This window comes from Silene latifolia, chromosome 5 (genome assembly GCF_048544455.1).
Source record: "Silene latifolia isolate original U9 population chromosome 5, ASM4854445v1, whole genome shotgun sequence".
Taxonomy (NCBI): Eukaryota; Viridiplantae; Streptophyta; class Magnoliopsida; order Caryophyllales; family Caryophyllaceae; genus Silene; species Silene latifolia.
Genome location: NC_133530.1, coordinates 43,542,470 through 43,565,372, shown reverse-complemented (window position 1 = coordinate 43,565,372; position 22,903 = coordinate 43,542,470). Strand labels below are relative to the sequence as shown.

General features: G+C 42.7%; 1 protein-coding gene across 5 annotated transcripts; it reads right to left on the bottom strand.

The window, feature by feature from the left end:
* Positions 1 to 115: 115 nt before the first annotated feature.
* Positions 116 to 20,391, bottom strand: LOC141657360 (protein PHOSPHATE STARVATION RESPONSE 2-like). Of its 5 annotated transcripts, none has more exons than XM_074464556.1 (7): positions 20,152 to 20,391; positions 16,653 to 17,465; positions 15,815 to 15,891; positions 15,688 to 15,727; positions 15,134 to 15,182; positions 14,867 to 14,936; positions 116 to 674 (listed from the first exon to the last, which is right to left on the bottom strand). In XM_074464556.1, the coding sequence occupies exons 2-7, from the start codon at positions 17,314 to 17,316 to the stop codon at positions 336 to 338; spliced, it is 1,239 nt and encodes a 412-aa protein (XP_074320657.1). In that variant the 5' UTR covers positions 17,317 to 17,465; positions 20,152 to 20,391; the 3' UTR covers positions 116 to 335. The 5 variants fall into 5 exon arrangements, with proteins under 5 accessions (XP_074320657.1, XP_074320658.1, XP_074320660.1 ...); XM_074464557.1 differs by having other exon boundaries at positions 20,138 to 20,377; XM_074464559.1 differs by having other exon boundaries at positions 16,653 to 17,356; positions 20,138 to 20,368.
* Between the last annotated feature and the right edge of the window lie 2,512 nt (positions 20,392 to 22,903).

Here is a 22,903-nt window from a genome sequence, read left to right as displayed (position 1 = left end):
GCTTGAAATATAAACTGCCATGTGTCAATGGACTTAGAAGATTAATATATAGATTGATTGATTGATATTCGTACTAAAATGTCAAGAAGAACCTTCAACCCTTCGAAGAGCAACAAGTTGTAACAAAGTTCCACAGCTTATGCATCTAAACTCTTAATAAAGTGTTGACAATATTTCTCACAAATTAGTATCCTAATTAAGAAAATAAATCTACTGTAGGAATTAATTACACTGTAATTCATATAAACAAGAGATTTATCAAGAAGGTGTCCCCGTGCTCATCTTGGACATTAATATCCATGTCACAAAGAAGCCGCCTAATACAACCACACCGGTTATTGAAGTGAATCCTCCGTTCTCGCACGCTTCATGGACCGAGGGGCACTATCGGCATTTTCAAGTTGTTGATTAGCACCTATAGAGCTCTCAAGTACCTTCTGCTTTCCTTTTGAGCCATGTGAAGGTCCTCGCCCTTGGCTAGAGGTGCTTGGGACTGCCCCTACTTGTAAACGGTCAAGATCAGAGGCGGTAGGCTTGAAATCTGAAGAAAAGGGCCCGTCAGCTTTGAACACGACGGGATTTGGCTTGTCCTTCTTTGCTTTGTTTTGACTCTTGAGCATTTGTAAGAGGTACTTCCCCTGTTCTTCAATTTTTAACTGTAGTTTTCGTTGTATCTAAACAGAACAGGTCAGTCAGAACGAAGCAAAACCAGACTGTTGTAAGACACACCAGGTTCTCAGCCTCAAAATGCAATAATTTTTAAGAAAAATGGCAAAATACTACCTATTAAAGTTCGAAATTTTTATTTTACTACATATTATGCTTTAATCTGCAAACTACTACCTACAATACCGCAAATATACTCCGTTTACTACCTACTCGATGGAAAACACAACTAATTGTACCAATCTCAGGTAAGATTGGCTTTGTTCCAATTTTTTTTTTTTTTTGCAATTACTTTATACCCATATTGCCCTTTCTTAATTCAACATAAGTATTCAAAACCATAACCTCCCTCCATTATCATCTTCTTCTTCAACCCATCTTTTCCCTCCTCCATTAAAGGTAAGTTTTCTCTCTCTTAAACTTGACTCTTGTCTCCATTAATTAGTCTCTCTCTTCTCTACCATTATTCTGTTCCGTTCTCAACAATTAACCGGTTACATTTTTTTTTATTTTTCTGGGTTTTGTTGTAGTAGATCTGAAATTTGATGTCTTCAAGAAACTCTCACTCACATTGACATGATTGTGGTTTACAGTACTATGACAGGAGTTATCATTGTTGTCAGAATCGCGATTCGATCCAACGATTCTACGATTTTACGATACAAAAATGCTTGACCGATCCTGGATCCTAGGATTCTATCATAGTTGTAGAATCTTACGATCCTATTAGTTTGAAAATTTCTAGAGATGAGATCATAATACGATCCTACGATTTTACGATCCGATTCCATAATAAAATAAAAAATTAATATATATTTTTATATAATGACACAGTAAAACCCAAATTTCGTGTAAGTTGTTCATATAATGATACTAAAATCATTAATTACAAATATTTTATGAATAATAAATATTAATAAATAAGTGTTTTGATTTTCAATTATATGTTTTCACCAAATAAAAAATTATATTTAGTGAGTTTGTAGAATCTTGCGATTCTACGATCCGATTCTACCGACTCGATCCTACCTTCCCCATCGATCCAAAGTAAAATCACGATCCTGACAACATTGGGAGTTATGATAGAGCACGAGTGATAGAGCACGATATGAGAGTTCTGGGGCTTGGGGAGAGTATGGTGACGGAGAGGGCACAATGGAGGGAAAGGATACATGTGGATTTTTAGTATTTGATGTTTTTTTGACAGATTTAGTGTTTTTTTTTTTTAATTTATGATGGGGCATATTCTGCACCCGCTGACCGAGTCAACATATTGAGCAAGGTCAAAGATATCCACAGCAAGTCAACATATTAGACAAATGGCCGTCTGGCTGAAATTGGCGGCTTTGTCACTGGGTCCCGCTTAGACAACTAGCCAGTCGGGATACATATCCGCGTACTCATATCCAAGACCCCTCGGCGGGCCTGCCATGGGTCCATCGGCCGAGGGTAGAACGATCTTTCCACCGCTTCCGCCACTTGGCCACTTGGCCACTACGTAACAAAAGGTGAAAGTCTATAAATACTCCACTTCTCTCAACGAGAAAAAGATCCGAAAATAATCAGTTAAACACACTAATCTGGTATAAACTCCCTTATCTCTCTACAATATACTTTGCCAAGTTACACACAACTTAATCCCTTTTAAGTTTACTGACTTGAGCGTCGGAGTGAGTTCGCTCGGTACCAAGCCGAGCCCTCAGTTTGTTCATTGTTTCAGGAGAGGCCGAAAGGAAGAGTCAAGCAAAGTCATCATTCTACAAGCTTACGTGGTAACAACATCACTGCCCAATAATCACACCCTAACAATTGGCGCCGTCCTCGTGGGAAAGCCATACTAAAAGCTAGTCAAATCCCTTACAAAAAAAAAAAAAACAAAACCCACCTAACAAGCTAAGAAGATGTCAAAGCAACAAGAAGTAATAGTGAGCGACGAAACTGCATTCTACCAGGATGACACCGTCCCTAATTCTGAGATCGGGCAGTCCCCCACCGGCCGAGTAATTCAACCGGCGTACGGGATGCCGATAATACCAGAAACACCGCTGCCTGTCGGCCAAGTCACTATCATGGGACATGTGGTCGATTCAGCAAAACTGAAGCTACTCTTGGACCTGATGGGTAATACGCCGATCACCCCCGCCGCAACGAGCGGTGATTCGCAAAGACACCCACAGGTGAACAGGGCCCGTAAAGTGACCCCGAACAACTTGTCCGGCAATAGAAGGAGCCCCGCATACTAGGACGCCGGTGCCCGTGGTGCTAGTGGCGGACCAGTCCTTCTCCCACTTACGGGAGGACAGGCGTCGCCACCACAAAGAACGAGGCCACCCCCGAAGAAACGAAGAAAGAAGTCCGACTCTCCAAAGTCGGACAACAAGAAGCCCTTCCCGCCACGGGGAGAGAAGCCGGACTAGGATTGCGAGGAGCCGATCGCCACGTGTCATTCGACACGTGGTCAGACAGCCCCTCAGTGCCTATGTCCTCGACGTCTCCGTGCCGACCAAACTGAAGCTGCCGTTCATATCATACAAAGGGGACAGTGACCCAACCGACCACGCCGAGGCTTTCGAGTCTTACATGTCGGTATGGGAGCAAACATGAGGTATGGTGCGAGTCTTCCCAACAACCCCGCATGGGATGGCCCCGGAGTTGGTACAAGGGATGCCTAACGGTTCGGTATACTGCTACGTCGACCTAAGGGATAACTTCATAGCCCAGTACGCCTGCAACAAGAGGAGGGCCGTGGAGACATCGGATCTCCTCACTATCCGACAGGGGGAGGACGAGTCTCTACGGAGATATGTGAAGAGGTTCGATGCAAAACCTCAGCAGATCCGCGAGCTGAACACCGAACTGGCGGCCTTGGCACTGATGAAAGGCCTCCCGAAAGGCGAGCTCAAAAATGAGCTGATCAAGTGCGAGGCCCTCAACCTGGACTCCGCCAGAAGGATGGCGGACCAAGCCGTAAAGGTGGAGGATTACCACAAGACCTGGGTAGGCCACAGTGAAGCTGGGCACCAGGAAAGGAGGAGCCGCCGGGAGAATACTGATGAAGGTCGCCGTGACATGAATAGGTCACGGCCGAAAGATCTAACAGAAATGAGCTCGGCGGGCGCCGGGGGAGTTCGGGACCATACACCCAGAAGAGGTATCACGGTCTCACCCCCCTGGTCAAATCACCGGCCGAGGTCTATGCCCTGAGCAAGAATGAAGGGCAGAAGTGGGCAAGACCCCCCAAGACGAGGGCGGAAGGCGACCCAAGCCAATTTTGCGATTACCACGGCCAGCCCGGCCATAAGACCGACAACTGTCGGCATCTGAAGAATGCCATCGAGGAGCTGATCCGAAAGGGGGCCCTCGGCAAGTACGTAGGCGGGACCCGGAAACGAGCTCCGACGGGGGCGAATAGGAAATCGGTATTCAGGAGGATGGGAGTGATCCGGTGGTTACCGGAGGAGACGAGAACGGAGGGTCAGCTAATGGGCACAAACGGCACCTAAATGAGCTTTACCAAGCCATCAACTTTGTGCCCACCACAGCGATCCCCGCTTCCACCGTCCCCGATATAACCATCGGAAGGAAAGACTACGAAGGAGTCGTAGCCCCTCACAAATGACCCGACCGGTAGTCCACCTGGACATATCCAACCACTTGGTTAAGAGGTGCCTAATTGATACGGGCGCCTACACAAACATCATGTTCGGGAATGCTTCCTCAATCTCGGTGCAAGATTGAGGACTGAGCCCCCGCACCAACCCACTATACAACTTCTCGGGGCCTACCGGTACCCCCAGGATCAATTAGGTTGCTTAGGTGATGTTCGGCCAAGACGATGCGGCCAAGAATGTTTTATCTGAGTTCGTGGTCATTGATGGTTCGTCCGCCTACAATGTTCTGATAGGTCGGGTTACTCTGAGCGAGGCCGACGCTGTAATGTCCATCCGGGCCTTGACATTGATGTATGTCTCGGACCGGGGGGAGGCACAAAAGCTCGTCTCAAAGGACGAGAGAGACGAAGTTGTCAATGTCAAGTATCGCGCAGGGGTGTAACATGCAATCCCTCAAAGTGGCAAGGAAATCGAGAGAAGGGGAAGAGCCCATCCTTAAGACGGAGGGTGATCCGATGAGCACCAACAACGTCAGCATGGTCGAGGGGGCCGAGACCGAACAAATAGAAATTGACCCGGGACGCACCGTAATCGCCGGTGTCGGCACCGAGCCACAGCTTGAGCCGACCTCCTGGACCTGGCGAGGAAGAACAAAGACGTCTTCGCGTACTCGGCCCGCCGAGATGCCGGGCGTGGCCGAGAGGTGATCGTTCACAAGGTGAACGTGCTCTCCAACGCTCGCCCGTCAAGCGAAGATGAGGAACTCCTCGTAGAGAAAGATGAGGCCATCAAGACCGAGGTAGACAAATTATTAGAGCGAGGCTTTATCATGCCTTGTACTTACCCTGAGTGGCTAGCAAATGTTGTAATGGTGAAGAAGTCATCATGGGGGTGGAGGATGTGTGTTGATTTTACAAATCTTAATAAAGCATGCCCTAAAGATTGTTATCCCTTGCCTCGAATAGATAGTTTAATAGACGCAACGGCGGCTACACTATCTTGAGCACTCTCGACGCCTTCTCGGGTACCATCGGTATTCATGGCGAAGAAGACATGCCTAAGTGCGCATTCATCACCATACACGGCACATACATGTATAAAATGATGCCGTTCGGTTTGAAAAACGCCGGCGCAACTTACACTAGGCTGGTGAACAAAGTATTTCAAGATCAAAAAGGGCGAAACATCGAGGCTTACGTCGACGATGCTATTGTAAAAAGCAAGTCCGACAATGAGCACTTGGCCGACTTGAGCGAAACATTTTGTTCACTAAGGAAATACAAGATGAAACTTAACCCAATGAAATGCAACTTCGGTGTCCGGGTAAGTTCCTCGGCGTGCTTGTCGGCGCCGGGGGAATTGATGCCAATCCGAGAGAAAGTCCAAGCAATCTTTGGACCTACGGAGCCGAGAAATCGAAAAGAGGTTATGATGTTGACAAGGGATGGCGGCTCTCGCCGTTTATCTCTCGATCGGCCGACAAGAGCACCCCATTCTTCAAAGTGTTGAAGGGGAATAAAGACTTCACTGGGGGAGGAACGAGCACGGCTTTCGTGCAATTGAAAGCTCATCTTCAAACTCTCCCGACCCCGTCCGGGCCGATCTTTGGGGAGACGCTATATATATATAATAGCGATTACCTCGGCCACGGTCGATCTGCCGTGATCATCGAGAGAAGAAGACAAACAAAGAACACCCAATCTACTTTGTCGGCCATACATTGTTGCCCGCCGAAAGAAATTACCCACGATTGAAAAAGCGGCCTTTCTTTGTCGTCGTTGCCGCAAGGAAATTGAAACCTTACTTCGACGCACATCCCGTGACGGTCTTAACCGACCAACCATTGGAGAAAGCATTGGAAAAATTTGAACAATCCGGCAGCTCATCAAATGGGCGGTAAGAGAGCTATCCCGGCCGGCATTCAATACAAGCCGAGGCCCTCGATAAAGGGGCGGCACTTGCGACTTCTGGCCGAGTGCACATATCAAGAAGAACCAAACCCCGGAGTATGGGAAGTATACACCGACGGGTCCTCCACGACGAACAGACTCGAGCGGCATCCTTATCATCGGCCCAAACGGGGACGAGTTTGAGTACGCCTTGAAATTTACCTTCTCGGCCTCAAACAACGAATCCGAATACGAGGCGGTGATAATCGGAGTCGAGTAGCTAGAGTCTGCCGGAGCGAGAACACATTGTGTTGAAGACAGACTCACTATTGGTTACTAACCAAATCAGAGGAGAGTATGAGGCTCGGGACGACGGGATGGTAAGATACCTGGAAAGGGTAAAAGCTGACACCGCTAAATTGAAATCTTTCCAAATCCAATGCGTCCCCAGGTCTGAGAACAACCGAGCCGATGTTCTCTCAAAACTTGCCAGTTCAAGCATCAAGAATGTCAGTCGAACCGTGTTGGTAGATATCAGGAATGCTAAAAGCATCACTGAGACCGTCGGCATGGTGGGCGACATAGAAGCCGAGACGACTTGGATGACTCCGATAATGAAATTCAAACTTACAAATGAGTTACCGGAGGATCGCAGTCTCTCCCAGAAGATAAAAAGGATCGCCGCAAGGTACTTGGTGTTCGAAGGAGAACTATACAGAAGGTCCGTGATAAGACCACTTTTGAAATGTGTCGGCCCGGTACCGACGCAGAGCTCATCTTGTGAGAGATTCACGAAGGTATCTGTGGACATCACATGGGGGCAAGAACACTAGCCCACAAAGCTCTCCGAGCCGGCTACTTCTGGCCCACCATGCTTGATGATTCCAGAGCTAAGACCAAGAAGTGTAAAAATTGTCAGATGCATGCTCCGGTGATACATGCACCTTCCCGAGACCTGCAACCGGTGCTTAGTCCCCTTCCTTTTGCACAGTGGGGGATGGATTTATTGGGGCCATTTCCAACGGCCTCCGGAGGAAGAAAGTACCTAATCGTCACCGTTGATTACTTCACCAAATGGGTTGAAGCTGTCGCGGTACCTGCCAAGACCACGGCGACCGTAAGAAAGGTAATCTGGGAGAATATTATAACTCGTTTTGGGTTACCCCAAGTCATGGTATTTGACCACGGCCGAGAGTTTTGGAGTGACATGGTGATGAACTGGCTAGAAGAGCTCGGTATCAAGTTTGCATACTCCTCCGTCTGCCACCCTCAGAGCACGGCGGGGCGGAGGCGGCTAATAAAACAATCCTAAACGGGCTGAAAAAGAAAGTTGAAGATCTAAAGGGAAGGTGGGCTGATGAACTACCCGGCGTCCTATGGTCCCTTAGAACCACGGAGAAAGAAGCAACGGGGTACAGTCCATTCCACCTAGTCTATGGGTCTGAAGCCGTCCTGCCAATTGAAGCATCGGTGCCGACATTCAGAAGGCAAACCTTTGACCCAGTCGAAAATGAGAAAGGCCTTAGAGTCTCCCTAGACACTGTCGAAGAAAGCGAGACACGGCACGGCTTAACTTGGTTGTATATCAAAATCGAATGAGAAGAGCATACAACCGTAGGGTCCACAAAAGAGACTTAAGAGTAGGAGATCTAGTCCTAAGAAAGTCGGCCGCCACCAACAAAGGAAACATCCATGGTAAAATGACGGCCAACCGGGAAGGACCCTACAAAGTGGTTGAAGAAATGAGGCGGGGACATACTGGGGTGACAGACATGGAGGGAGTGCCTCTAATGAGCCACTGGAACACCGACAATCTTAGAAAATACTTCGTATAGCGGCGGAGGTGTCCGAGACCGTTGTGGGCACCCCAATGCTTGATTATATCTAAGGAAGAATGTTCCGAGTTTTCTATCAAAATGAAGTGTCCCTCCCATAGTCATACCAAGATATTTACAACAGCAGTCAAAACGTAAACTCAGTTGCCTCGGCCAAAGCCGGGAGTGACGAGGGAAACGCGACTTGCCCCACAACAGTTATCAACATGCTTAGGAACGTATAAGTACGGTTGAGAAACGCAAATCGGACGCCTCGGCCAGACCGGGAGTGAAAGAGGAAGCGATCAACACGTCTACAGATACGACGTTGCCGCCGTAAACCCCAATTGCCTCGGCCAGACCGAGAGTGACGGGGACACAACGACCGATACGCTAACATGTTCACAACGGTGGTTGGGATAGCGAATCTGGCCGCCTCGGGCGGTGGAGGAAGCGACCGACACGCCAACATGTTTAAAAACGTTAAGTACAGTTGAGTTACGCATTCTAACTGCCCCGGCTAGGCCGATGGTGGAAACAGAAAAGAAGCGCTCAATTAATAACGTAAGAAGACAACTCAGATGAAAATGAGATAAAGACCTCGGCCAAGCCGGAGGCAAAATAAACCAACTCTTATTAAAAATGTTCACAGGTAATACAAGGAAAGAAGTCGACGGCCGTCCCCATAGGGATAGCCTAAACACTACCTACCAAAGATCAAAAAAGGAGAATGGTACAGCAAAAGGGTACAGACATAAGACATGAAGTGCCAAAAGATGGCAGGGAGGAAAGGCTTAATAATTGGCCCCGAGCAGTGGCTATCCGAGATGCTTAGGGTGAACCCGGTGACGACCGCCCGTCTCCCTATGCACATTCTTTGCTCGCCACCGGCGACATCAAGAAGATCATCTTTGGTGGGCGACCCGAGTGGCGACTTGGCGGCTTGACCAATTGCCTTTGTCCTCTCGGCTTCCTCCCCGGCCGCCTTCACCTTTTCGGCATGGGGCGCCTTCTCATGACCTCTCTCTTTCTCCTTCTTCACCTTTGCCTCCTCCGCGGCCTTCGCCTCCGCGGCCTTCGCCTTAGCATCGAGCTTATCATCAAACACTCGTCAAATTTTTGCCACGGGAAGGAGCCTTCGAAAGAGCTCTCCGATCACTTCCACACGGCATCTTCGGCCAGGTCCCGGTATTGGGCGCACATGTTAGGGAGGATGACGCTTTGGAGCGTCTCAATGTCCAACTCCCTCGGGCGATGATAGCCCTCGTGTTCCGATGCGCCTTCGCCCGGGCCGTATACGAGGACTTCCATTCCTCCCTCTTCTCAACAAAGAAATCGAAGCGACCTTAAGCTCATCACGCTCCTCCAGCAGACTTAGCGGCATCGGCCTCCGCACCTCAACCTTGACTCTCTCGAAGGACCGCCTTTTCGGCGTCCCCCTAAGTTTTCGCTCAAAGAAGGACCGCCTTTTCGGCCTCGACCTTGGCCCTCTCGGCTTCCTTCTTCGCGGCCGAGCTCGAAGCTCGAGCCGCTCAGGCGTAGGGCGACTTCGGCCATGACCTTTTCTTGCTCCATAATATGAGCACCGCCATGTCGGCCACTTCGCCAAAGATCTTCCTAATGCGGGCGGGAAGGCTTCGGGGAGGAGGAGACGACGGCGGCATCTTTATCACCCGTCTGCGCAGTCGCTTCTCAATACGCCGTTCGAGGGGACCGGTGAGACGGCGGTTGATCTACAAAAAATTCGGACAAAGCATCCATGTCAACATTCATTGACATGCCGAGAGCCCGTCATCGAACGCCTAATGAACCGGCTAAATCGAGCCACGGGTTAGATCATGCCAGGCTTTGCTTTGCCTTGCCTTCTTGGTTGGAGGACCCATTTCTTTGCCGACCTCGATGTGATGGCAGCGGCAGCAGAGACGCTGTCTCTTTTCTCTTACGTAAAAGAGGAGATTCCTCGGCAACGGTGATCTCCTCATCGGTAATGTCGACGACCACCACCTTCTCCTTTTGGACCACAGGGATCGAAGACGGAGCCGAAGTTGACGCCGTCGCCGCCATAGATATTGCCTTTGGTTTACGGCGCGGCACTTTCATCGGCAACCTTCGCCCGGGCCGCCGTCACATCTAGGGCCTTCAACTGGCGATCCATGAGGTCGTTTGGCGCCGGTGCGATCACGTGTCTGGGCCTTAGGATGCAAATCAACAACTTTCTTGTCCTTGTCAAGTCCCATCCTCTCGGAGGATATCCGCATGATCCGGGCCAAAACGGTGCAGTAAAAAGAAACGAGGCAAAAGTTAAACGAAAGAAATAAATCAAAGTTCAAAAAATGAAACATTAAAAGCGAGAGATGGGCCTCACACCGACCCCACTCACCCCCGTTTCGAGGGCCGGTATGAGGCCGACGTGGCGAAGCGGCTCATCCCGAAGAATGATCTCACAGGGGGCATCCATCCCTTCAGCGTCCCATCCTTCTCAGCCTCAAACAGCTTCATTGCCCGCCTTTCGTCCTCATTGAGATGGACCCTAATGGCGTCCATCTTAAGCTTATTCCGGGAGACATATTTCTCACGCTCCCCCCGACTCTCACACCGCAAATTGACGCGCTTTGGAAGGACCGGGCGGTGGATAATCCCCGGAACCTCAACATATACCCACCGCACCTTCCAAATCCTTGCGGGAAGTAAGCTTAGAGACGGAGGTATAACCCGGCTCGGCTCAGTATGCTATACCACCCTTGCCACCTTGGACATTCGATCGAAGGTGATGAAGCCGGCGGAATAGGTTCACCGTTGGGGCCTCCCCTTAAATCGGCATAGCCACACAAAGCCAACAATCGTCCTAATAGCCAACGGATGCAGCTGTGCCACAGCGACGTTCATTGCTTTAATTATGGCAGCAACGTATGCATTCGGAGGAAACCGGAGCCCATACTCCAGATGCCTCATGTATACGCCGATACAACCCGGGGGAGGGCAACAGACGGCAAGACCCTCTTTAGGAATAACAATCCTATACTCCCTGCCGAAGGAAAAATGATGTTCGAAAAATTCGGAACCCGAACAACCGGCGAACTTGTTGGTCCAAGCACGATCAGGGCCGATCTTACAGGCGTCGCCGTGATGCAAAACAAGCGGCCTCTCTACGGCAGAAGGGGTCGCCTCATCATCAGTACCCTCAGAATGGGTCCCTTCATCATCATCATCCTCCTCGAAACTCACCAAAAATTTTGGATCAACTTCAGGAGAAGGAGACCTAGGGCCCCCGGACCTTATCGGGATGGCGGCCAGTGCCTCCTCTTCATCAAGACGCGACGGGGAGCCCCCCGGCGCAAGATTACTAGGTCCGGCATCAGCAGAAGACATGACAACGAATATTTAACAAGGAAAAAGATTGAAGAATTTGTTTGATTACCTTGGAAGGAAATGTTACACCGAGTAACGCTTCGAGAAATTAGAAAGAGAAAGGAACTCTGCGAAAGAAAAACTAAACAAGAGGAAATTTTTTGAGAAATGAAATTTGGAAGGCCAAAATGAGGGGGTAACTGCCCTATTTATAGAGCAAAGCCCACTCAATCCGACCAATCGGGGCAAAGCCCATGAAGCGTCAACCAATCAACGCCGATCCACGTGTCAAGCATGCAGCCATGGAATGTCAATCGACAAACAGTTACAAAACTTCTTCAACACGCTCCTTGACAGAATGCCAATCGACGTATCTTCTTCAAACACGATCTTTGGTATCTACTTGCCAAACGGCCCGCTGTTCAACCAAGCTTGGCAGCACCGGCCGGGGGCATTCAAAAGCTCCGGCACTCTCAACCCCGGTCTCAGCCAGGGCCATCTTCTTTTCCACATCTGATGTCCATTACACATCCATGTGGAGGGGGGATATGATATGATACGGCCTGAGCAGAACCAAGCCGAGGAAGAAGTAGCCGGAGAAGAAAAATTAACTTGCGCAGGATACGCTCAACACTCATCGAAGGTCCATACCACGACATAGACTACGCTGGGGGCAAATTGATGGGGCATATTCTGCACCCGCTGACCGAGTCAACATATTGAGCAAGGTCAAAGATATCCACAGCAAGTCAACGTATTAGACAGCCTAGCCGTCTGACTGTCGGCTGTCACTGGGTCCCGCTAGGACAACTAGCCAACCGGGATACATATCCGCGTACTCATATCCAAGACCCCTCGGCCGGCCTGCCATGGGTCCATCGGCCGAGGGTAGAACAGTCTTTCCACCTGCTCTGCCACTTGGCCACTTGGCCACTACGTGACAAAAGGTGAAAGTCTATAAATACTCCACTTCTCTCAACGAGAAAAAGATCCGAAAATAATCAGTTAAACACACTAATCTGGTATAAACTCCTTTATCTCTCTACAATATACTTTGTCAAGTTACACACAACTTAATCCCTTTTAAGTTTACTGACTTGAGCGTCGGAGTGAGTTCGCTCGGTACCAAGCCGAGCCCTCAGTTTGTTCATTGTTTCAGGAGAGGCCGAAAGGAAGAGTCAAGCAAAGTCATCATTCTACAAGCTTACGTGGTAACAACACTGCTCCGTAATCACACCCGGAACAATTTAATTTAAAGAAATTTATTTATTTATTTTTCTCCCCTTTATTACACTTTTTCACCAACCACTTTCTTATAGATTTCACCTGGTTCATTTCGGATCCTTAACTCTATTTCGGTTTTTAAAAATCGTTTTAATTTTTTTCCCTCGATTTAAATTTTAAGTTTTTATGAAAGAAAGACGGAATTCGATTTTAAAACCCCTAAGTTCACCTTGACTTTCCATTACATTTTCGTTCTTCCTTTTTGTTTTTCATCTTCCCTTTTTTATTCGCATTTTGAGGCGTGCGTTCACCCATGGACGGTTCAAAAAGATGATTCATGTCAGCCGACCCAAATCATTTTGGGATTAAGGCTCTGATGTTGTTGTTGTTGTTGTTATTGTTGAGAGGAGTTATGATTAGATTAGAGAGGTTGAGTGACAAATGTGAGAGTGTGAGGTGGGTAATTGGGGGGAGTGTGTTAAGGGTAGAGTTGTCATTTTACATACTCCGGCAACTTATTAGTACCAAATTCGCACTTTCCGTCAAAAAAGTAGTATAATATATTTAGTTGTAGTGTTTTGGGTGGTATTTTGCAGAAATAGACTTATTAGGTAGTATTTTGAAAATTTCAGACTTTAATAGGTAGTAGTATGCAAATTGGCCTTTTTAAAATAACTTTCTTAGCTTTAAGCCTTTATTATAGGGGTTTTTCTAAAATGTGTCCTAAGGGCACATGTTATAACCTTAATATGGTAAGATTGACCATATTCTCATGAGATATTTAACTATAAACTCATTGTTACCATAATTACTGAGAATATATTGTTAATCTTATCATATTAAGATTATTAACATGTGCCCTTATGGCACATTTTAGAAAAATCATTAAGATTACGTAATTGCTAAATCCCGCACATCCTTTTACTAGATCCCACACATTTTCCACTCTTATTCCGTTATTACCCTTTTATAAAATATAAATTAAAAAAAATAAAAAATAAACAAAAACCCTCCTACTCCTCACCATCCTCCGTCCCCCGACCACCCATTCCCAGGCCCGACCACCCATATCCCAACCTCGACGACCACCCTACGCCGTCGACCACCCATCTCGAGTTAGAATCATATCACAAACCGTCGGCCACCCTCATCCCTTCCCGGGCTGTTTTAACAACAATTAGGGTTTCGTTTGAGTTGGTTTGTAGGGATGGTTGTGGGGTCGTAAGGCCGGAGTAGGATGGTCGGAGGGGGCGGCGTCGAGTGGTAGTGTCAGGCACGTGTCGTCGAGTTTTGTGGTTGATAGATGCAGGTTATAGGCGCGGGATGAGGTTGGTTGACGCGGGTATCGCAGCAAGGAGTGGTGGTTGGCGGGGGCAGGATTGTGGAGGAATGATCGACGCGAGGAAGGGGCTGTGGAGGGGTGGTCGACGGCCCTAGGAGGGTAGTGGGGGAGGAGTTGTCGGAGGTTGGGATTTGGGTACTTGGGGGTTTCTTTCTATTTTTCCTTTTTTTTCTCTCTCTTGTTTCTCTCACCGGTTGAGAAATGAGAGGGGCACACTTGACATAACGGAAATAAATGTGCGGGATTAAGTAAAATAGTGTGCGGGATTTAGCAAGTCCCTAAGATTATTGACTATTTATCGTGTTTTCATTTTCTTCTATTTTTCTTTTCTTTAGTTCACTTGTCATTAGCAATTTCAAATGATAACTCATGTTAGCTTAACCCCAAATCAAATTGTTAAGACTATCTATCAATTTTTTAATATACGAATGCAAGAACATAGCAAGACCAATATTTTGACCAATATTAATAGTCAAAAGGTGTTGACTTTGACCAATATTTTTTTACTTTAAATTAAAATGTTAATAACTGTTCTAAAATTAATTTGAATAAATGTTTTGATAAATTAAATATAACAAATTTCACATATTATATCCCCATACTGAACAAACTAATTGTTCTAAGTTGACCACCAAATTCAAATACATCACCCCAGTGCCTCAAGGGCACCCGTAATTTGCTAGGTGGGGAGGTGGGGGAATCAGATGTATGGAACCTTTACTCTCGTGTTAGCAACACAAAGAGGTTGTTTCCGAATGACCCAAAATGATAATTGTGTCAAAACTGCATTGAGTAACTAGTACTTCACCATGAAAAGAAGCACAACCAATTTTGCGAGTCATTTTGCTTCATTCCAACATAATCCCCTACCCAAAGGATAATAAATAGAAAGCTAAGAAATTCAAATACGGACAAAATTCAGGGTGGAGGGTGTATAAATATAGAAAAGCGATCAGGGAGTATTTTATATACCTCTAGTTGCTCATGTAACTGCTTCTGAACTTTCATTTGCATGCGCAGAGCCTCAGTTATCGTGACACTCCTATATCCATAAGTCCATAACATAGACATATGTCGCAAATCAGTACACAATTTCTGAAGTTTCAGCTTAAAAATCGTACAAAAGAAATCATTCGCTTTTGAAAATCTGGCTACACTGTAATCACACACCCTACAAAAAGATACGACAAGAGCTCGTGAAAGAAAATGAAAATTATTTAGCAAATAATTAGAGCTTACGTTTTCAAGTCCACCGCAGACACCTGCTCAAGGGTGCTAGTTTTATCTCCTGCGGAATAACACCAAATGTGGGTCACTTAAAGGGGGATACATATAGCTCTTAATGGATACAACAATACAACAATTAGGGTCGCCCGTGAGGTTTTGGGGGCCCTATTCAAAATTATAAAGAGACCGAAAAATTAGTTTGTACCCTCTTCGCTGCATTTCACATTTTGCACACGTGAATACAGTAATGGCACAGCCTCCACCACCTCCGAAAAATCAAAATGAGAACAGGGGGACAGATATCAAATGGAACAAGAGGAGCAATGGATGAGAGAGGTGTTTCGTAATTAACTTAGACCATTAATTTCTCAAAATATATAAACGTGCAATATCAAATTAGTCTAGTTTGATTTGTCAAGCCAAACTGTTTTCCTAATTTTATTTTATTCTTTGAAAAATGGCAACTTTTATAGACTACCAAAATCAAAGTGAGAAAATATAAAAGGTATGTAGGGAATAATAAATTGGAAGGCCAGACGAACAAAAGAGAAAAACATCAAAGATACCTTCTGACGAATTCGATCTGACCCTTGCAGTTCTATATTTCTGAAAATGAAGGCACACAAAATCCTGAGCTTAGCCAATTTTGAAACACGAAGGGCACCCGGTCATAGGAGCAACTAAAATTTATACCTGTAGGTGGCTTTTCACATGGTAGATGGTTAGGCCTTCGACATTCATGAGCCTTACGACACCTTTGGGAGTAGCTCCTGAAATACAAATCAGAGGTCAAAGTAGAGGTGGACAGGAGCATAGGACATGTGATCAGTATACTAAAAGCAGATAAACAGTCTAGGATTGGCGTCGAAAAACTTGAATAATTTGAACGCAGTCCGGAAAGTTTTAGATGCTTAGGCTAAAAAATTCATAGTAATACAATTGAATGGTATGACAACGACAACATAAATGGCAAGTAGGGGGTCTCAACTCTCATGTATGCAGCCTAATAACGTTGTTAACAAAATTGCGTAAAAAATTGCGTCGAATTATTTCTATTTCAGAAATCACAATAAAAAGAAGCGCAACCATTTAAACTGCAAATTTCAGTTGACATTCAAATATTTTGGATCAATTAGGTTTGATGAGCAAAAACGAAAAATTGGTTACAAGCACAAACCAACCTGGACTACCCCACTGAAGACAGCAAGGCTCAGCAACCTAGCCTCAAAAGCCTGCAATTGCATTCTAGTTTCTAGACACTAATATAGGAGTAACTTCAACTAGATTCTAGTTTCTACAGTTTGTCTATGTTACTCCGACACTTCACTTAACTGCCGTGTCGTGTGTCAGACACGTGTCAGTGTCCGACACGACACGACACTTCGACACTTCAATTTAGACCACAAAATAGGAAAATTCACCCAAAATAACCGTGTCCGACACGTGTCAGACACGACACCGTGACGGAGAGTCGGAGTAACACAACAGTCTGTAAACAGAAAAATAGACTAATAGCAGAAGGGAAACATACTTTCACTACCACCAAGCTGATTGACAGCATCAACAAAGGCTTCATGAAGTTCCGGTGTCCAACGCATGCGAGCTTTATTAGATTGAGAAGCGGACGCTGCATTAGCTTCATGAAGTTCTTGTGTCCTCTGCTTAGTCGAATCAATGTATAACCCCGCCTCTGTAAGCTCCTGCCAATTGCTTCTCTTACTATGGTTGTAATTTGACATGACCTCCACATTATTTCTCACTTCACCATTAGAAAGTGGCATGGCTTCAGCGAAATCCATTAAATCCTGAAGTTGGCCAGTGCTCCATGAATTATCATCATCTTTTTGGAAATCCATAACATCTGGCTGAATATCTACAAAAGCACTGTGAAAATGTGCTGTACCTCCTGAATTCTGAGAAGTGAACGGTGACTTTTGTGGTTCCCTTTCAAGAAGAGAGAATGAGGGCAACTGCACATCAGTTGGAAATCCAGACACATAAAGTGAATCATCAAGAGAGGTCCCAACATGAGAAACCATAGGGTTAACATACATATGGGGACCCACAATCATCTCTCTCGATGAAGACACCACGGAAGGGTTTGGAGATTTTGGAAAGTTTTCTAAGGGATTAGTCAAATCTGGATGCGGTGACGAGTAGGGCGCAAAGCAGGACGGGTGTTCATCTTCATCCATAAATCAACAGGAACAATTTTGGAGGCAGCCAACTAATCAACTGTCCACAAAATAGCAATATTACTTTTTCTACACCAGCTAGATTCTTCTGACCAGATCAAGTCACTCTTGTTGAAGATTAAATATTACACAACTGTGACTTCCAGAATCTGCAAGAGAAAAATATCTTCTACTAAACAAAATGAACAAAGTATCAACAAGAAATGGTTAACTTTTAAGCGCGTGATAAAAATTTATTTTCTTCCTGTATGTTTTATGTAATCAGCCTAAGGACTAATAAGTACGAGTAATAAACCCAGAAGGCCCGAATCTCAGGAAATCAACAAAGCCAATTTAAAAGCTGAGTAAAACACATCAACTTGCGGGATGAGTTAATTTAAGCTCTAAAATTTCAAAGAGCACACTTGTATAGAAGAACAAGAATAAAAAAGGAAAAAAAAAAAAAAAAAAAAAAAAAAAAAAAAAAAAAAACAATTTCAAGCTTTGGGAAGCATAAAATAGCTTAAGCTTCATATTAATACAATACTAGTGTAGATCCCGTACTAAAGCACGGTATTTTTTAGATTTTTTTTCTATATGGAGACGTCCTCGAGTACTTTTAATTGAATGTTAAAATCTACTAAATATAATAATACGGAGTAGTAAGATGTACAAAAAGATAGTTTGCTACAATCAGAAGACACTTTAAGTTATTTTTGTCTTAACTTATTATTATTATTATATTAAAAACAATACTATATCATCACATGCAATTAATTTATGATATTAATAATACAATTAAGTTAGATGTAAAATGTACTCGGTAATTAATTGGTGTACCTATCTTATAACGAAAAGAGGTAAAAACAGTATACCACACATCTACAAAGATGATTTACAAACGACTAAAATAATATTTTCACTTTTTCATTCATATAACCAAGTGATTCTTTTAATAAACACTTAAGAGTGTTACGGTCAAAAAACTATTCATATAAAATGATTACTATATTTTTTATGCTTTTCTAAGGTATCACATGTATCAATTCTCATTTCTTTACTTACTAAAATGAAGAAAATTGTAATAATTATAAATTCTTTTGTTTCCTTATTAGACCATAGGTGATTTTGGAGGAAAACATTGTATAAACTTTATTCTTTTTTAGTTTCTTTGGGGATTATCGACAACTAAGACAAAACCCACACAAAAATACAAGCTCTTGCAGTCATTTTCGAAGGTCATTTTTAATCAAAAGAACTAAGAGTAACTTTTACAAATCGTTGAACAGCACATGACATGATGATATAGAACATCCTAAAAATGAGAATCTGTTACAGGGTTACAGCAGCTCTAAGACCAATCTTTCCAAACTCATCTCTGATCAGCAAAACCCAAACATCCTTCCCAATCACTATAAATCACATGACAACTTACCTAAAATAAAGAGAAATGCAGTATTGCAGTTCACCTGCCCTCTAGATGTCAAGTAAGCTAGTTCACAAATTCACTGAGGTACTCATGAATCATGAATGCGCCCAAAACCAGTCGATACTGGCAATACTGTCCTTGTTGTTTATATAAAACCAGAAAAGGTTAAACATAGTCAAGCCCTTTTTTTAACCAAAACTCTCTCGCACCCTAAGAAATATTGTAGTAAGGGTTCTAACTTATAAGTTATACTCTTTCATCCCATTTATATTCTCCTTATTTGAAGTTTGTGGTCAAATGATATCGACTGTTAATCTGTCACCAATTTTTCTCACAACAAATAACAGTTGAAACTTTTTTAAAAGCAACAGCAAGCTGCAATAAAGCCAAAATACGAAAATAACTTGTGGTCGGCTAACATGGTCCTTTGAAAACGTCAACGCACGTCAATCCAATAGTCGCACAGTTACATAAATTAAAAAACGAAAGAAACAAAAAAAGTGGAAAAAGAAACGTGAAACGTGAAACATGATAAATAATCGATCTAGTAATAAAGGTACGAAAGTTGTATAAATGAGACAAACTTCATTTTCCAAACTTTTTCAAAAAGGTAATATGAAAATACTCCAACTCATTTCATAAATGAAACAAGACAACTTGTAGATTGTATCTCAATTTATTTTGTAGGAATTAATTGGCAAATCTGATATCTGATAAGCTTCAACATCATAGGGGCGTTGTTCCGGGCTCCGGCATGGAGGAAGTACGAAATTATAAGACGAAGTATTTTAGGCTTTCCTGTTTTAATCCGAAACAGCCACGTGAACAGTAATCATGGTCATGGTTTTTAGACTTTGAAGCGTATCGCCACTCAGTGGGCTTCTTTGGTATATGTGATTTGCGGTATTATCGCTTATCACGATATACCCGGGGTTTCTGGAGTCAAGTACGGAAGGTAGGGTTCCCTCGTCAAAAAAAAAAAAAAAAAAAACAGTGACCATGGTTAAGTGCGTATAAGTGTATCGTCCCAAACGGCAAGGTACCTCTTTACGGGAAAGTAAAGTCGTTAGATTATGCTACGAAGAATAGTCAACCTGCTAACTCTGGCTAAAATAGCATCCTTCTCAATAACTACAAATCCCAACAATTCTCAGTTGAGCAAAAAAAAAAACAGTCAATGAATGCATCATTAAAAAACACCCAAACATTTATCAACTTATAAACCTGTTTAAAAATCACATGGATTCTCAATTGAAATAGTATACTATTGATGAATTCAACACAAACGAAATGCTACCAGTAACAAACACCCAATAATTCCTAATATGTTTACAAAATCAGAGGATAATTAAAATTACTTGACATGCAATTAAGATGCAAAAATGTATCTGAGACATAATCAAAGACTTTTACCCAGAAATATTTACCAAGCTGGAGATATGGAGACACAATCAAAGACTTTTACCCAGAAAAATGGTACTAAAATGTATCTTCACCCTGTAATTTAAGAATAACTGAAGGAAAGAAAACATGAACGAGAAAGAATGGCTCAAGCAATCCAAAACAGCCGCCCTCTTTCTCCTAATCGAAGACATTTTGAGCTTTACAAAATTACAAGCGACAATTTTTAATTTTTTTTTATAAATATAGATTGAATGAAGACTTTCAATCTATATAGTATATATATAAAAGAGGCTTTTTTCAGGCAATTCTAGAGACTCCAACTTTAATGAAACACGTTAAATAAATAAATAATAGTCAAGGATAATAATTTACTTTTGTTTTTTTTAATAAATAATGTGTATTTAAAAATAGAAAAGATAAAAAATTACCTCATATGATATTATTAATTAAATAATAATAAGAATTACATACTAGCAAAAGACCCCTTTCGCAGAATTTGTTTAGAATTAAAACACTAATTACAAAAAGTATATATAAACAAACCGATAAACATCAGAAAATACTTATCACTTAAAGACCTAATTGTGTGTTACATGGACTGCAATTCTACAACTGACCCTCCAATTCCTTCACACATATTGAAAGACCGGACCGGAATTGGCCTAGCTGCTAGGCGAACACCTCAGATTGAGGTCACCTTTGAGGTTAATGCCAACAGTATTCTTAGCATATTGAAACAAAGCCTCAAGAAAATATGAAATGAGCATCACCAATGGGCAATGACAAGGGTCGTCTTAGCCATGAAGAGATTGAGAGAATGGTCAGGGAGGTCAAGTAGTTTGCAGAGGAAGACAAGAAGGTCAAGGAGAGAGCCGGCGCTAGAAACAGCCTCGAAACTTACATCTACAACATGAAGAACCAAGTAAGTGACAAGGACAAGCCATCCGACATAGATTATTGTTTAAATCTTCACTTCTACGGGTTTGATGGATTTGTTTTGTGAAAAAAAGGTAATTCATCTTCAAATTCCTTAGTTTTAATTATTTCAGTTTACAAACCATATGCTTCTTTGTTTTTTATGATCCAATTTCCGTATTAGCTTTACAAAATTTAGATTGTTAGTTTCCATATTTATTAGGTTTAATTTGCATTTAGTGCCTGACGAGTATTTCAAATTGTCATTATCTATTCATTATTGTTACTAATGCATGATATGTTTTTGTGTGTGTTCAGGTTATCAAAGTAATGAGATTTTCAACCCACGCCATATTAGCACAGTCTATAAGTTGTGCCGATGACGGATATGGTAAATTGTTTAATTTAGCCTACGGAAAGACATTTGAATGTGAGTTTCGTGTAAAAATAAAGGATATGGTATGTTTTCAATTTGGCTTGCAGACAAGCCGGCTTTAGATTGAATTGAAGTACCGGAAAATGAATTGCAATGGGGCTTCTATATTTTCACGAATCACGAGCTATGCTTAATACATAAAGACTAAGGTACAAAGTGAGGGAAATTACTTTTAATATTATTAAATGTAAACTATTAACTGAAACACCAAAGAAAGAAAAATGTAAACTATTGATCGGGCCGAGACGAAGGAAATATATGTTTTTAAATCTAATGAAACATGGCAGTAGCTATTTTTACGAGAATTTATGATGCAATATATGGATCATTAATCTTGACACTCCTTACAAACACAAACTACATTTAGTCGTCCATCATAATCAAAAGCCAAAATCTTAATAGAGCAACTTCACATGAAAACGAAATACAAGACTATAAACTAATAAAATTATTAATTGATGAATGCCGTACTTACCTAGCTCTTTATTAAAGTTGTAGCTCGACTAAACCTCTAAGACCGAGTGAAATAAAAGAGAGATTTATGGGTTATTTCTAATCACCAGGAGATTGGTGCACCTCAAGGTTTTGAAATAAGATACCTCAATCTGATCAAAACAACCTTTTATTATGCATGGCCCCATTTGTTTAAGGGAATTTAGAGAATTTTAATCATATTTAAGGCTTAATGCATAATTTGAACGACTACTTTACTTGAATGAGATATAAATTATCCCCCAAAATTTAAATAAGATAGAAATTAAAACAGATATATTAATATGTAAATTATCCCCCAAAATTTTATATTTATTTATCAGATATTGTTTAAAAAACAAACTCTATCTAAAAAGCAACAACAAATATGGCTTTCCTTCCCCATTTTATTTTATGTCTATTATTATTATTATGTGTTTTTTTTATTCTATTGCTTTTGTATAATTTCTTGCATATTAATTATCGCTAATTGTTTTCCTTCGTATTTTCAGGTGCATGAAATTGGACTCGACGCAACTGGTATTTTATGGTTCAAATACCAACCAAAAAGTTGTGAGAAAATTGATAGAAAAATTAAAGGATTCAGTTTGGGAAGGACACAATAGTGTAATTAATTTGTGTTTGATAAAGGGGCGTATTTTCACAAATTTTGTTGATAATAATATAGTTGGTATATTTAAATTAAAGTACGATCCATTCTTTTATGGCATGTTAATAATTATAATTAAACAAAAATATACAATAATAACACTATTGTACAATTGATAAATCAAGACAATAAAGGAAACTCGTGCAAGTAAGTGTTTCAAGTAAGTGTGTAGCCAAGTCCTTTTTAATTAATAAAGGACCCCAACAACGTTTTGGAAGCTCAAATATTCAAGACTATATTAGGTTACCCGTATGCATCGAAGAAACCATACTTACCATAATAA

Excerpts from the sequence above, each read along its gene's own strand:
- LOC141657360 (XM_074464556.1), bottom strand. The coding sequence starts at position 17,316 with ATGGATGAAGATGAACACCCGTCCTGCTTTGCGCCCTACTCGTCACCG. Across the intron at positions 15,183-15,687 it reads CAGATCGAATTCGTCAGAAG|GAGATAAAACTAGCACCCTT; the intron begins GTATCTTTGATG and ends GTTATTCCGCAG. Across the intron at positions 14,937-15,133 it reads TCTGCGGTGGACTTGAAAAC|GAGTGTCACGATAACTGAGG; the intron begins GTAAGCTCTAAT and ends TTATGGATATAG.